Source organism: Lissotriton vulgaris, chromosome 9 (assembly GCF_964263255.1).
Source record: "Lissotriton vulgaris chromosome 9, aLisVul1.2, whole genome shotgun sequence".
NCBI lineage: Eukaryota > Metazoa > Chordata > Amphibia > Caudata > Salamandridae > Lissotriton > Lissotriton vulgaris.
This window is the reverse complement of record NC_141697.1, coordinates 882,864,717-882,879,639: the sequence shown is the minus strand read 5'-3', so window position 1 is coordinate 882,879,639 and position 14,923 is coordinate 882,864,717. Positions and strand designations below refer to the sequence as shown.

At 46.6% G+C, this 14,923-nt stretch overlaps 1 protein-coding gene across 1 annotated transcript in view; it reads left to right on the top strand.

Moving 5' to 3' along the window:
• The window catches only part of EXOSC5 (exosome component 5), a 235,397-nt gene that overhangs the window by 71,443 nt on the left and 149,031 nt on the right, over positions 1–14,923 (top strand). The window contains exon 3 of the mRNA XM_086938631.1: positions 12,562–12,683. Coding sequence (XP_086794757.1) covers positions 12,562–12,683 — 122 coding nt within the window. The remainder of the gene's footprint in view (positions 1–12,561; positions 12,684–14,923) is intronic.

Below are 14,923 nucleotides of genomic sequence, written 5' to 3'. Positions count from 1 at the left end.
CAGGGTCTCAGCGTGCAAAAAAGAGATAGTTTTCATCTAAGGTGTCAATGTATGTGCAAAGGGGAGCTGTTTGTCTCCTCGAGGACTGAGTGTGTACTATGGACAAAGGAGCAGCTCCTATCTATCCCAAGGAAGCTCTCTGCTCCAGACCCCACTTTGCGGAAGGGTGCAGTGCCACTCCAAAGTCGGACCGTGTGTGCTTCAGGTGCTTATCTCCCCTCCGGAGCATCACTGAGCGTGCACTGAGAAGGGAGTTCGATTTCTTCCTGTTTACTAAAGGGAGCAGCGTCTTTTCTCCGGGGTCTGAAATGGAGCGTGCAAAGGAAACTCTCCTCCTACACGGTCTCAGCGAGAAGTCTCTGCCACAAGCGTGCTCAGTCGTACCCAAACAGAAATATAATTTCGAACTTTTCGATTTAGTCGGACCCTGCTGCTCTCCAGCTTCTTGATTTTAGGGCATCCAGTGGGGACGGGACGCGTCTGTGGCAGCCTCCACACTCCTCAGGCAGGTCCTCCCTGCCATCTGCAGAGAAACAATACTTTCACCTGGCAGAATTACAATGGAGGTCAAAGAGGATCCATGCCAGCAGGCTTCAGACCAGGTGAGCAGTATCAGGGTCGAATCTCTGGGTTTTAATGGGGGAAGTCGTTGAGTTTTGATATAAACCACACACAGGTGGTGTGAACTGCCTTGTATTTGTGCTGCCAGCGGGCTAGGTCAGGGATCAGACACCTGCTATACATACATGCCAACATTTCAGAACGGGAAGGTGAGAGATTTTAAACAAAAACATTGGTGGAATATATTTTCTCTACTGACTTCGATTGAAGCAGATGCAGTTTCAGGCTGGAGACAGCTAAAAAAAATGTTTGGCTTCACAAACCAGGAGTCTCCCTCCTGAATAGGGTCTGTTGGCATGTGTGTTTTTGTTAAGAGATTTCTATAGAACTGTGTTGCCATTAGAATGCCTTTGTAGCCATAGGAACCATGTTATGGTGTGCTTGCAGGGCTTGGTTCCACCAATAATTTATGATGAGTGGCTAAGGTTTGGTCTAGGACCCACAATCATATTGTTTACTGGGTGAACATGTGCGAGGCTCATGTATTGCCAGGTGCCTAGTTTCAGAAAAAACAAGGTGTGAGTGTTGTGTGTGTGCGTGGCTCTTTCTGTGTGTGTGCGTGGCTCTGTCTGTGTGTGTGCGTGGCTCTGTCTGTGTGTGTGCGTGGCTCTGTCTGTGTGTGTGCGTGGCTCTGTCCGTGTGTGTGTGTGTGCGTGCATGGCTCTGTGTGTTTGTGTGTGTGTGTGTGTGCGTGGCTCTGTCTCTGTGTGTGTGTGTGTGTGTGTGCCTTGCTCTCACTGTGTGTGTATATGTGCGTGGCTCTGTCTGTGTGTGTGTGTGTGTGTGTGTGCATGGCTCTGTGTGTGTGTGTGTGTGTGCATGGCTCTGTGTGTGTGTGTGTGTGTGTGCCTGGCTCTCACTGTGTGTGTGTGTGTGTGTGTGTGTGTGTGTGTGTGTGTGTGTGTGTGTGTGTGTGTGTGTGTGTGTGTGTGTGTGGCTCTGTGTGTGTGTGTGTGTGTGTGTGTGTATGGCTCTGTGTGTGTGTGTGTGTGTGCATGGCTCTGTGTGTGTGTGGCTCTGTGTGTGTGTGCGTGGCTCTGTGTGTGTGTGCGTGACTCTGTATGTGTGTGTGTGTGTGGCTCTGTGTGTGTGTGCGTGACTCTGTATGTGTGTGTGTGTGGCTCTGTGTGTGTGTGTGCGTGACTGTGTGTGTGTGCGTGACTCTGTGTGTGTGTGTGTGTGTGTGTGTGTGTGTGTGTGCGCGTGGCTCTGTGTGTGTGTGTGCGTAGCTCTGTGTGTGTGGCTCTCTGTGTGTGTGTGCGTGGCTCCCTGTGTGTTTGTGTGCCTGGCTCTCTGGGTGGGTGGGTGTGTGTGCGTGGCTCTGTCTGTGTGTGCGTGGCTCTGTGTGTGCTTGGCTCTGTCTGTGTGTGTGTGTGTGTGCGAGGCTCTCTGTGTGTTTGTGTGTCTGGCTCTGTGGGTGGGTGTGTGTGCGTGCGTGGCTCTGTCTGTGCGTGCGTGGCTCTGTCTGTGCGTGCGTGGCTCTGTGTGTGCGTGGCTCTGTCTGTGTGTGTGGCTCCGTCTGTGTGTGTGTGTGTGGCTCTGTCTGTGTTTGTGTGGCTCTGTGTTTGTGTGGCTCTGTGTGTGTGTATGGCTCTGTGTGTGTGTGCGTGGCTCTGTGTGTGTGTGTGTGCGTGGCTCTGTGTGTGTGTGGCTCTGTCTGTGTGTGTAGCTCTGTGTGTGTGTGTGTGGCTCTGTCTGTGTGTGCGTGGCTCTGTCTGTGTGTGCGTGGCTCTGTGTGTGTGTGTGTGTGGCTCTGTGTCAGCGAATACTCTCTACTACTCTCTAATGCTCACCTATTGCCATTGTAAATGACAATACCATTTATTTATGTTTTTTTTAAAAATGAAAAGAAATGTCATGAGCAATGCCAATAGCTCTACCTTTAATAATGCCGAGACCATTGCATTGTAAATGCTTGTTTCACTCTGTCTTGTGCATCAGATATGCAGCCCTCTGCAACAGTAAAGCGATGATCATGTTTCTGTAGCTTCTCTTTCATAGGTGGTCCAATCTTTGGACTAGTGAGTCAATCTTGTTGTCTATATTCACCAGATTGCCATTCATTTTAAGTAAGAAATCAGGCATCCTGTCCTTTGAAGCGTCTGCCGATTGCTCTTCTGGGTCCACTAGCTACTTTTTCTTGGACTTGTTCTGTTTTTTGTTGTTGGTTGTCACTCTTCCCCATATTTCACCACATGCTATATTGCCCGCTGCACTGATCTGTGCCAGAGCCAATAATACTGCGGTTCCTGGTGCAGTGATAACCTATTTCTACAACACTCGTATTGCCTTGTTATGAAGTTTTGCATGAATCCAGTCAGTTAAAAATCACCAGTGAGATATCCAAGCCACCTACAGTATGTCGCTTTTTTGGTAAAAGTGAGAGCATAACACTGTCCTAGGCTATTATGCGCTACCATTCTATTTTTGACACGGTTAGCATAGCCTTTGTTAGGTCATCGACCAATCTTCAGTTTGTGAGCTGAGGACTGAACATGCAGGACTATGTTGTCATAGTTATGGTGTCCGTTTTGTATTTTGCTGAGCGTCACTTTGTGCACGATTGCGGCACCATGGCTGCTTGCCCTCTTACTCCCATCACTTTGCCTGGCTGCACGTAAGTATTATTGTGCCGTGCCTGTAGCATTAAGACTCGTTTCTCCACCATCGCTGTTTTATGTACCTAGCAGTGTTCCGCCCGGTGCCACTGCCTCTATGTAGGCCACCCTCTGTGCCCAGGCTCACTGCAAGCTCAGGCAGCTGCTGACTACAATCTTCGGTGTAGAGTGCCACCCAGCATTAATGCTACATTTTATCAAGCATGCAGCCAGAGGGCCCGCCCCTGTGTGTGGCCTAAGCGTACCCTGTTGCCCTCAATACGATCGCCACATTGGCAACGAGGATCTGTGTCTACTCAATTTGCAGGAGTGCTTACCTCTCTGTGGAGCGTGTGGTGAGCGGTGCGGTGCTGCTGTCCCCGGGTCCGTGTCCAGGCAGGAGAAGCCCTGCCAAGTGGTGTGGCCCTTTCACGTGGCCCCAATGACACTGCACTGCCTCCGACGGCGTCAACTCTGGCGCTCAAAGGAATGAGGAAGCGCGGCGTCTTGCGCTGCATCCTGCAGCAACCGCATATGTGCCACCACTTTTGGTGGCCTTGGTATCATTGGAAGAGAAGCCGGCTATTGCAGACCCACATGGCCAGGAAGAGGCCTTCGTTGGGAAGCATTTCTTGCAAACTCCAGGTACCAGCACTGCAGGCGTGTGTGTGCCTGACCGCGTAGTGTATGAAGGGCTGTGCCTGCCTGGTTTGCTCCAGTAGGCCTAAGCATTGGCATAGCCAATAGGTCTCGCCTTTGGGACCTTATAAGTGTTTAGCCTTGCAACACTTGATGTTGTTGCACCAAGGATATTGTACTGGATAACTAAACACTTATAAGGTCCCAAATGGGAGACCTATTGGCTATGCCAATGCTTGTGTTAAATTGCATCTCTTTCCAAACTTCCAAACACTTACCATGAGTTAGTCCCAACCACCCCCCACAAGTTAGGCCTCACCACCTCCCAGGAGGCTGTGTGCAAGGTTAAAGACACTGGTAAAGCCAATAGCTTTGGCAAAACACTTATAAGGTCCCAGAGGCGAGACCTATTAGCTATGCCAATGCTTGTTTAGAGTCGATAGCACTCCCTACAAGCAGTGCTTGGCTAAGTCCTTGATCTGGACCAGCGTGACCTCTCCCAGTTCATGCAGTATCCTGTCCCAGTAAGTCCTCAGTATAGGACAATCCTAAGACGTTGCTGGCTCCACTCCAAGATCACGCTATATTAAATCTATGTCATCGCTCAGGACTCAAGTAGGTGCAGTGCAACTAGTGGAATTCCGAATACGTTTTGAACACACCTTGCAACATATAACAGAGGCTAGTTATGAATGTCTGAAAATGAACTCTACTACAGAAACTTAGTTGCAAAAACAAGAATATTGCCATCTTCCACTAGAAGCTTCATCTTACCTGTGCATTGTTATTGATCAAATACACATTGCATCAGTTGCCTTTGCTTTTGTAGAGCCTGTCGGTAGAGATGACACTCCGGGAGACCAGGTGGGAGGAGTGAACGTAGTAGCAAAGACACAGACAGAAAAACAGCATCCATTTTTGGGTCTCGCACCTGGCGATTGCGAGACCTATAGTTGTCGAGTCGGCTTCAAGGGCCCTAAAAGGGGGACAGGAGATGGGCACTCGCAGCATGTCGGAATCAGATCCGGTCGCGCTTGTGAACACGCGCTCAGATTCCGGCATGCTGTACACAGCCACAATGGATCAGGACACACACTCACACGCGCGCACACACACTCACACGTGCACACACACACGTGCACACACACACACACACACGTGCACACACACACACACGTGCACACACGTGCACACACACACACACGTGCACACACACGTGCACACAGACACACACTCGTGCACACACAGACACACGCGCACACATGCACACGCACACGCATACATGCGCACACACGTGCACACACATGCACACGCGCACACACAGACAAACGCACACACAGACAAACGCACACACAGACAAACGCACACACAGACAAACGCACACACAGACAAACGCACACACAGACAAACGCACACACAGACAAACGCACACACAGACAAACGCACACACAGACAAACGCACACACAGACAAACGCACACACAGACACACGCACACACAGACACACGCACAGACACACAGACAGACACACGCACACACGCGCACACATCCCCTTCCCCCTCCAACCCCACACTCACCGGGCTCTTTCCGCATGTCCCTCTCTCCCTTGGCAGCGGGTCAGTCTCGGCAGCAGGCGGGGCTCTCCAGGAGCACGGGATCCCGCTAGCTCACACGCTCACTTCGGCTGGCCTCACGGGCACAATAGCGCGGGGTAGGCTCCCGTCTGCTTCCTGTCTTTTTGCAGCCCCGTCCCAACACAGGTTGCCTGGCTTCCTGTCCAAGTCTGGCTGTGGCAGTGAGTTTCTCAATACCTGACTTGTTTCTTCTGTATCTACCTACGTCTGCTTGTTTCTTTCTGGCCCTCACTCTTTCTCGAATCTCTCTGACTCCACTCTTCATTATTTTCTTCTTTCCAATAGCTGACCTAATTCTTCTCTTACTCTTGCCCTGTCTTTCTCACCTTGACTTCGTTCTCTCTTTCTTTACTACTTTACTGGTTAATTAGGTTACAAAATGTACTTCAGTGCTACAACATTTTGCCTTGCTAAACCTCTTAAGCAACAATAAGTGGGTTCAAATGCTGATGAAGTTCGTAATGTGCCAAACCAACTGCAGAAAAAGGCAGTTGAATATTACGTTGCTCATTGGCACTTATTTTTTAGTGCTGCAGTAATACCAGGAGTAGGGCGCAGACGGTATTCCGTGTTGTGTGGTAATAACGCCGCTCGCACAAATTCAGCGGACCAGCCGTATATCTTTGGCGGTTCCTGGTCTACCTCGGTGCCATGCTGCCCTATTAAAGTCACCCCCCGCCACACACATGGCTTACCACCCTGTATTTCCACTCACCTGCCAGCCTCCGCTCGCTTCCCCTGCTCCTCTGCCTATCCATGCCTCTCACGCTCCTGCCCATTAGTTTCTTCTCCCTCCCTACCCGCTGTCTCACTCTCTTCTCCCTTTCTATCGCTGTTCCCCTCTCCCCCTTACGCTGTTTCCCTCTCATCTATCACTCTCCACCTACCGCTCGAGTCCCCTCTGTTGCTTTCTACCGCACTCTCTTCCTCTTTCACCATGCCTCTCACCCTCTTTCTATCCATCCAGTCCCCTCGCCTATGCATTGCTCCTTTCTACCATCATGTTCCCTCTAGCCCTTCTTTTCTAGCTCTCTCCCCTTCATCCCTTCCTCTGTGTTTCTTTCCTCCCCATATTCCATCCTCCTGTTCACCGTGCCTTCTTGTTCCTGCTTTAATTTGCAGCAATATTTTCCTGTGCCCCCCTACCCCTTCATTCAATAATTTATCTTCCCTTGCTGTTCGTCGCTATACATTTCTAGCTTTCTCTTTTACTTCTCTACATAAAGAAAATTAACGTGTTCAGTACACATGTGCTCACATTTCTTTTGATTAATCTCAAGCTTTCCCACTATGATTACAGCATTGTTCCAAGTCTGTAAGACACAAAGTTTCCTATTCATGGATTTTATTTGACAACCTATCTCTTTTTAAACAAGCCTTTACAATGCCATAGGTCTCGCATTTACGAACGTTTATGCTATTGGAAATGACAATGCCTTTTATGTATTTGTTTACAAAAACAACACATTAATAAAAAGCATTGTAATCTACAATGCCAATAGCTCACACTCTAGTAAATGCGAGACCTATTGCATTGCAAATGTTTGTTTTATCTAATATGGCAGTTTCACTAAAATGTGACGTAACCAAAAGATGTAAATAAACATACGTCTATACCCTATATTAAACTTGTTTCAACTCCATAAATATTATTTAATTATCTAAATATAGAATTCATCATAAAAATCACTAATTCTCAATGTTCATTAGAGCGTGAAAAAAATATATCGAGAAAAAACGCCCACATTATCATCACTGGCATTGCATGCTGTGCCAGTGAAAATAAATGTAGCCCAATAAAACATGATAAATATATATTTTTACCATACTAGTGAAAAAAAGCATTAGCAGAACCAAAATGTCTGGCTTTATTTTGCCAATGCATGTATACATAGGCACTTTCAAACCGCGCGTACATGCATTGCATGTACAAATGCTGTTTATCACATTAAAGCCTTCGCTACTGACTTTGCCAATGCTGGGAAGAAAGCAGAGAAAATGATAGTTTTTCTGTGTAGAATGCTGTAGCAGGTACAGATTTTGATTTGTCAAACAGCATACTGATTTCAGATCTAAAATAGCCCTCCGTGCAATAGAATCACATCCTGGAAGGTGGAATGGTACATCAAACAGCCAATAACATGAGTTGAGAGGATACACTCCCTAGGATGGAGCCAATATGCACTCAATACAAATTTTATACCATTGTCAACAATATTTGCTGCCGACAGTAGACCAGTCAAAATAGTCAGATTGCTGACAACTGAACGGCATGGTTCAGTGTTTCCATCTTTTCAAGAAATATGTCTTGTTTTATTGCAAACTGCATAAAAAGAAATATAACTAGTATCAGGTCAACTATAGTCAAATGACGCTTGCTCAGGTTCCTGTGAAATTTATAATCTAATTTGCCCTCTGCCATGTGGTTTATTTTATCAGCAGAACCTTTCTTTCCATTACATAATGGTCCCTTAATGCAGTTACAATTATGTATCCTCCATTTCTCTAAAGGCTTCAATGTGATTCTATATTAGTGTGACGCCTGCAGCTAGTACAGGCTTATAAGCCAAGAACACTCACCTTGTAGGAAGTCTAAGGGCCATATCTGAAACTCCAGTACCCAGAATTCAAATCAATGGAGAAAAAGGCCTGGATAATGGGGGGTGGGGGGGATATATCCTCGTTCCAATGGACACTTAGCAGTCAAGTAATACTTACATGCCAGGATGATACTTTAGCTATGGGTGGATACCCAAAAGTAAGAACCGATTTAACTGGGGGAAAAAATCAATCATAGAGTGTGACTGGTTCTAATGCGTGAGCTCACACACCGAAGGATTGAAACGTGCGGTGTTTGTAGAGTGTGCCGCTGGAGTAGCAACATAGAAAATATAAGTCCCAGAATGCAAAACAACGATAGAGAAAAAGCATGGAACGAAAGGGCTTTGTGATTCAGGTGCAAAACGGCCAATTAGCAGTGTTGATGCCCGGTTGACCTCATAAGCACGCGCAACCCACCAGCCACATTAGATCGTGGTTACGTCCTCACGTTCACCTTCAGCATTTGGGAACGGTTTGCAAGGAGTGGCTGTTTTTGTCTTGTTTAAGAATGGATTTGGTTGGCTTTGAAGACCAGGAGCTCAGCGGGAGTACCTGGACTTTCTCGATGATGATGTATGGCCCATGTCCTTGAAGCGAATAATTAATTACAAGTCTACATTCTGCAGTGGGCCCAAATGTGCTCTGCTTCATCCCGTGTCCACCCCCACCATACACACACACTGGGAGGGGTGGCGCGGCTTTGAAATGGGAAAGAGGCTCTGATGCAAAGTCGTATGTTGGTGCTGCTTTGTATGTGGCTCAGCGCGCATTTGCGTTTCTCTATGCTTGTTTTGGGGTTCAAAGCGTGCTGGGATCATTGAAATTAGACAGGTTGTTTTCTGCTGCTCCATAGCAAAGACATCACGGGCCAAAAGACGAGCAGTAAACAAGCAAGCAAACAAACAAGTAATGGGCGCACGCGGCCGCGATATGTGGTGGGGGAGGGGGAGAAGCGGGAGTTGTGCACGCAAAAAGGAAATAAAACAAGATGTGTGGCCGCGAACGGGAGTGGGCGTGCAGGAGTGCGCGTGCGAAAGTGAAACGCGAAATTGGAACTGATCGCGGTCCAGATGGCGCCTCGGACGGTAAAAGCTGGCGGGTGCACAAGCGTGTGAACGCAAGCGCTAAGCCATCAAAGGCATGGGGTAGCAATTTCAATACCCTGATAACTAAATGTCTCGCCAGCCAACGCATGCGCTGGCTCAGGCGAGAGCAAAAAAAAAGGAAAATGAATAGACATAATGAGAACGATAATCGAATAAAGGACAAAGTCCATAAGGGGGCAATTACAAATATACTGGCACACTTCAGTAAATTGTGTTAGTAACCACACTGCAGTAGAGGAAAGACGAGGCCTAGCCAGGGAACTGGTGAAATTGTGCACACTGGATGGTGAAAATAGTGCAACAGAGTGTGCCAGCACGTGCCTGTGCTGAGATAGTACAGCAGAAGGCAAGAGGGAAGCAGGCACAGCACAGTGCAAAGTGTCCATAGCACAAGTAGTGACTGTATGCCCTGGGCAAGAGAGAGCACACACGCCCTGCTAGTGGGGTCAATGGCACAAGTGAGATTCTGAAAGTAGAACATTTGAGCAGCACGTCTACAGTATCAGCATGTCTGCCTTTCCGCAAGATGCAGCAGCACACGCACCTCCAGGTTGTACATATGCGCCAGTCATTGTGCTACCGTCATCCAGCCAATTGGTGGACCCTTCAGCTGCTGCCCTGTGGTGGCGCCAGTGGATAGGATGCCTTGAACATTACTTTTGGGCCACCTGAGAGACAGACAGCGCAGTCAAATGGTCCATGATGCTCAACGTGGGCGGTGCAGAGTTATGACTAATTCGAAAATCTCCCCAACTTCAGGGATGATGATGACTTTGATGCTGCTGTGGCTTCTATGTACCGGTACTTTGAACCACAATTGAATCCAGACTGTGAAAGATTCAACCTGCATGAACATCTACCAGCTAGATGAAATCAGAGCTCAGCTTATCCAGTGGTGCCGGTCGTCCAACCTAAGGAAGCCCATCCTATGCCAACCAGACATCGCATTAGACAACATACTGATCTGACTCGGTCCTACGAACTGGCAAACAATCGGGCTGAAGACATGGAGACAGCACTTGCATGTGACGCGGGCACGCTAGCTACTCTAAAAGCTGAGAAAGTTGAGGAAGAACAATTGGACGGTGTGGAGCGCCACCCTGCCAGGCCACGCATTTCCCCCACCCTAAAATAGAGCAAGAAAGACTGTGAAAACTGTGGCATGGTACATCCCACGTCAAACATGTGCCCAGTCCAAGGATAGACCTGTCTAAAGTGTGATCGCGCAGACCACTTTGCCAACGTGTGCTGCAACTGTGGTCCAGCAACAAGCTCTAGCTACTGAGAGCAAGGGCAGCCGACTCTCTGCCAACTGTCCATCGAGGAAGGGCCGGCAGACCAACGTATTGCGACTGCGAGTCACCCTGAACATAATGTTGATGATGGCGAAGAAGAGGTGTTCAAAGTGTCGTTCAGAGAAAACGGTCCCAAAAGGTCTCTGCCTATGTGCAAAGTAGAGATTGGTGGAGTCCAAACCACTTCCCCCACGGATTCTGGTGCTTCTGTAAATGTCATGGACACAACTCCGTTCCGCAAGCTGGTTCCATGACCCAAAATCACACCCACGAAAGTCAGGGTCTATACTTAGAGGCACAGACCCATTACCCCTGAGAGCAGTGGTCGAAGTGTTAGTTGAAAATGAAGGCACGAAAACATGATCCAGGTTCCACGTAACAAGAGACACTGGCACCCTGCTAGGTTGCCACACGTTGGAGGACTTGGGCCTGGTCTTCTTCACTGACCAGTACTTCAGTCCCATCACTTCATGTAATATTTAGAAACAGAAAATACATCACAGGTCTTAGTATTTGGGAAACATCAGCGCTGCTTAAGCTCCACTCATCGTACAGAAGTAAATTCTTGGCATTTGGGAGTGAATGCTATAATCAGGCTTATTTTTTTTACTTCGCCATACAGCACGGCTTCGGGGATGCTATACAGCATAGCTGAAGACCATTGACCGAGCCAATAAGGGACAAAGGTGAGACCTATTTGCTTTAAACTGACGATGGCCCAGCAGCATTTCTGACAAAGGTAACAAAAACAAACCCAGCATTGACCAAGCTAAAGGTTAATGGACACTATCGAACCAATTGGCTTTCCCAGTCTTTGTTGTTTGTTGGGAAGGGGGTTGACTTCCTTCCCTCAATGCTTGTGTGTTCATTTCCAGGCTTCTGGGCTGCTCCTGTACGTTTCTGGTCTGATGCAGCCACTGTACCTCTTGAAAGGAAGGAGATTGTGAACCCGATTAATTAAAGTGTTTTCAGGTTGCAGCCTGGGGCAGATTCTTGTTGCGCGGGATGTTAATACTGTGAAGGGTCTTGTTTTAATATACTGCTAGATATGCAGAGCTTGTAACGCAACAAGCAATCAGTCTAAAATTTGACATACTGTACTGCTAAATACCTATAGCCTGTTTTGCCATATTTCATACAGTATCCGCGTGAATTATTTAACTGCATGAACGGATGTGTGGCCTTCTTTGGTATTTCACATGAATAGAGTAAAAATATCCCTATTGAATTTTTTTTTGTCCTCTCATCTCCCACTACTAGAACGTCTTTCTCCTATTAAACGGCGACATTAGTTTACATTTGATCTACCCCAGAAGCAGGTATGACTTCATCCACTCACAATTCAGAATTTGCATAGCGCTGTTCCCTTATTTCTCTTGGGAAGTGCAAGTGTGCCTTTCTATCCACCATGACTCATCCAAAGACCAAACACATCACACACAAAGGAAGGTGACATTGCCGAAAGCGGAGGCTTTTTTTTTTTTTATATACACTTTGTAATGAAAAAACGTACACCCTTTTCCGTCCTCTGGCAAATGTATGCACGTTGGAAAAATTCCAGTGTGAAGAAATGAAGCCCAAGAGGGGCACGTACTATCAAAGGAGACGCAATCGGGCATTAGCAGAATGTTTAATGAAGCAATTGAGATGGGGGTGATTGTATTATGTCCAGTAGACGAGTAAAGGAAAGTCTGCCTAATACAGCTGGAGTTGCTGCCTGCAAAGATGGCGCCATGCGGACCCGGAAGGAGTCCACGTGGATGATAATACGTTTCCGGTGTAGCATGTGTGTAAAACAGAACCGAATGGGAGATGCTAGCCTCGTGTGACTGGTCGCCATCTTTGTACAAGTCTGACTGTTGGCATTGTTACACTTGTACAGTCTCTTAGGAGTACTAAAACCCCCTGCTGTTTTTAGGAGCATTAGCCTTCTGTGTCATGCATGCAAGGAGCTCGGTGATTGGTTCCGAGCTCTTTAGCTTACATCACCAATTACATTTGAACTAAAAACATTAAGTACAGCCTCTCTGGAACTTTATGCATATTCATTGTGTTATTTCTCTCCACAGCGATCCAGGAAAAGAGCCGTGAGCAGCAGATCCGGAACACATGCGAAGCTGTTATCTTGACGTCGCTGCACCCAAGAACCTCAGTCACAGTCGTGCTGCAAGTCATTAGCGATGCTGGATCTGTATCCTTTCTGCACTTGTGCTCACCAGGATCCTGCGTTGACTCTCTGATATGCTGCTTCTTCTCTCTTGTAAGATATTTAGGCTTAGTGTGGATTAAAGGAGTGGGGTATGGCACCCAACAAGGTATGCTCTCTGCATTGGGTCACATTGTGCCCTGAGTGTTGAGGTGTTCTGAATGTGATTAGGGTTGCTGTAAAGTGCCAAGTTGCCATTCGTTTGACCCGTGCAATGTGTTGGTTGCCTCTATGTGTATTGGTGCATCTAGTGTTTATTTGGCCCCATTGAGATGTGAAATTGGTTCGATCATATGTGTGTTAAAATATTGGCCTTTAGCCAGTTGGCGCTGTAAATATAACATGCATTACTTTGCATTGAAGTGATGCATTACATTTCCGCTTGCTTATTCATTTTTTTTTTTTACAGTCCTTAAGGTTTAGCACATTATTACGCCACAGAAGCTGCTGTAACTATATAAAAGGACAATACTTCTTATAAATTAAAAAAATATTGTATGAAATGCAAAGTTGGAGTGACAGCTGCTCACTGCTTTCAGTTTCCAACAAGATCATTTAAATAACACTGATAATATAGGTGAAGCTCTAAAAGGAAACTGCAAACAATTTTTTCTCAAAAAAAGGAAATGTGGAAGTACTGTCTGTTATTAATAAAATCTCATCTCAGAAGTGACGTAAGAGGAAATAAGACTTCTCCAATGAGAAACTCTTTGAGTTCATGCAGTTGGTGGGGCTCGAAACTACAGAGTCAGTGATTCTTTAGCTATTTTTGCAAGCCGTATCACCTCCCGGGGATGAACCGAACCCTTAGGAGCAGTGTGGCACCATCTAAACCTTTACGAACTGGTAGCAACGGACTGGCCTGTGGGAGGCTGGGAATGCACAGGTCTTCCAACACCAGTGGGGTCAGCCTAAGTGTAATTAAGTCTTGGCCCATCGTTTTAGTTTGACCATGTAATGGGAATGCTCCCCTGCTACATGAACCTTTGTGTCCGTTTGGGCCATCAGTCCCTACCCCGAGGAATCTCACAGAGACTACACCAACTTACTGATTCAGTGACTGGGCTTGTTGTAAAAAAAAAGTGTGTTAAGAAAATTTGATTTCAAAAGATTGTGACCAAAAATAAAAGCTGAAAACGTAGTTTGAAAAGAGGTTAAAGATTTAAAAATCACGAAAGCCAAGCTTTTTACAAAAAAATGGCTGCAGTATTAAGGCTTCAAGAAATGAAATCGCCTCTTCAGTAAAGCAAAAAGCCACTATAAGCAGCCAATGCACTTGTAAATGGGGCCTGCTGGACTACATTCCCAGATGTCAAGCTTAGGTCGGCAGAGAAGGGGCAGAAACAGAAATGTGGAACAGAAGAAGAGACTTGACCAGGGTCAGCTTTAGTGCTGGTGGCGCCTGGTGCAACTATCTTTTTTGCGCCTCTCCCCTGACCACCTCGTCGGATTCCCTCACTACCATCCGGCAGATGTGCCCCTCATCTCTCCATAGCCCCTCTCTCACTTTAATTTTTTTTATTTAAGGGCTGCTAAAGGCTGGCTTTACTACTCCACTCATCTATCCACGTGAAATACAGATCTTTTCATTGCAGGAGGCATATTAACCCCTCTGTGCTACTATTTGGCGAGCCAGAATTGGCACTGGGCAAAACTCCGATCTTTCTAGTAGGAACATTAATCATAAGAGTTATCTTGATATTTGTATTGCTGCCTGAAAGCTTGACGCACATGGAACTCTGCAGCTTCTGCTTTTAAACTGTAAGTTGGAAATTGGAAGCACTTTAAACTGGTAATGTCTTGCACGTACAACGGAGCATATCAGCTTCTGTTTCTTGTATATTGAAGTAAAGCAGACCTTCTCTAGGTCTCCGTAAAATTGCCTTTCTTTTAATAATGAGCTGACATCTTCAAACGCCATCTTGTAGTGTTTTGTCTTCCTCTCAAATATTCAGGGTGAAACGGACAGCCTTTTTGTGGATTTTTCCATACATTCATCTTTCACAGTCTCCTAAGAATAGCATTTTGTTGTACAGATCCCTGGTTTAGGAGATTTTTCTACTCATCTAACAGTAAATGAAGACGATCTTCTTCCTTTATCCTCTTATGAATTGGCTCTTCGTTTCAAGATAGATTTTAGTCCTCTCCCCAGGACCGCACCTGTTGTCTTACAACTAGGGTGCTGGTGTCAAGAATGGTGACGTAATAACAGTCCCTACTAAGCT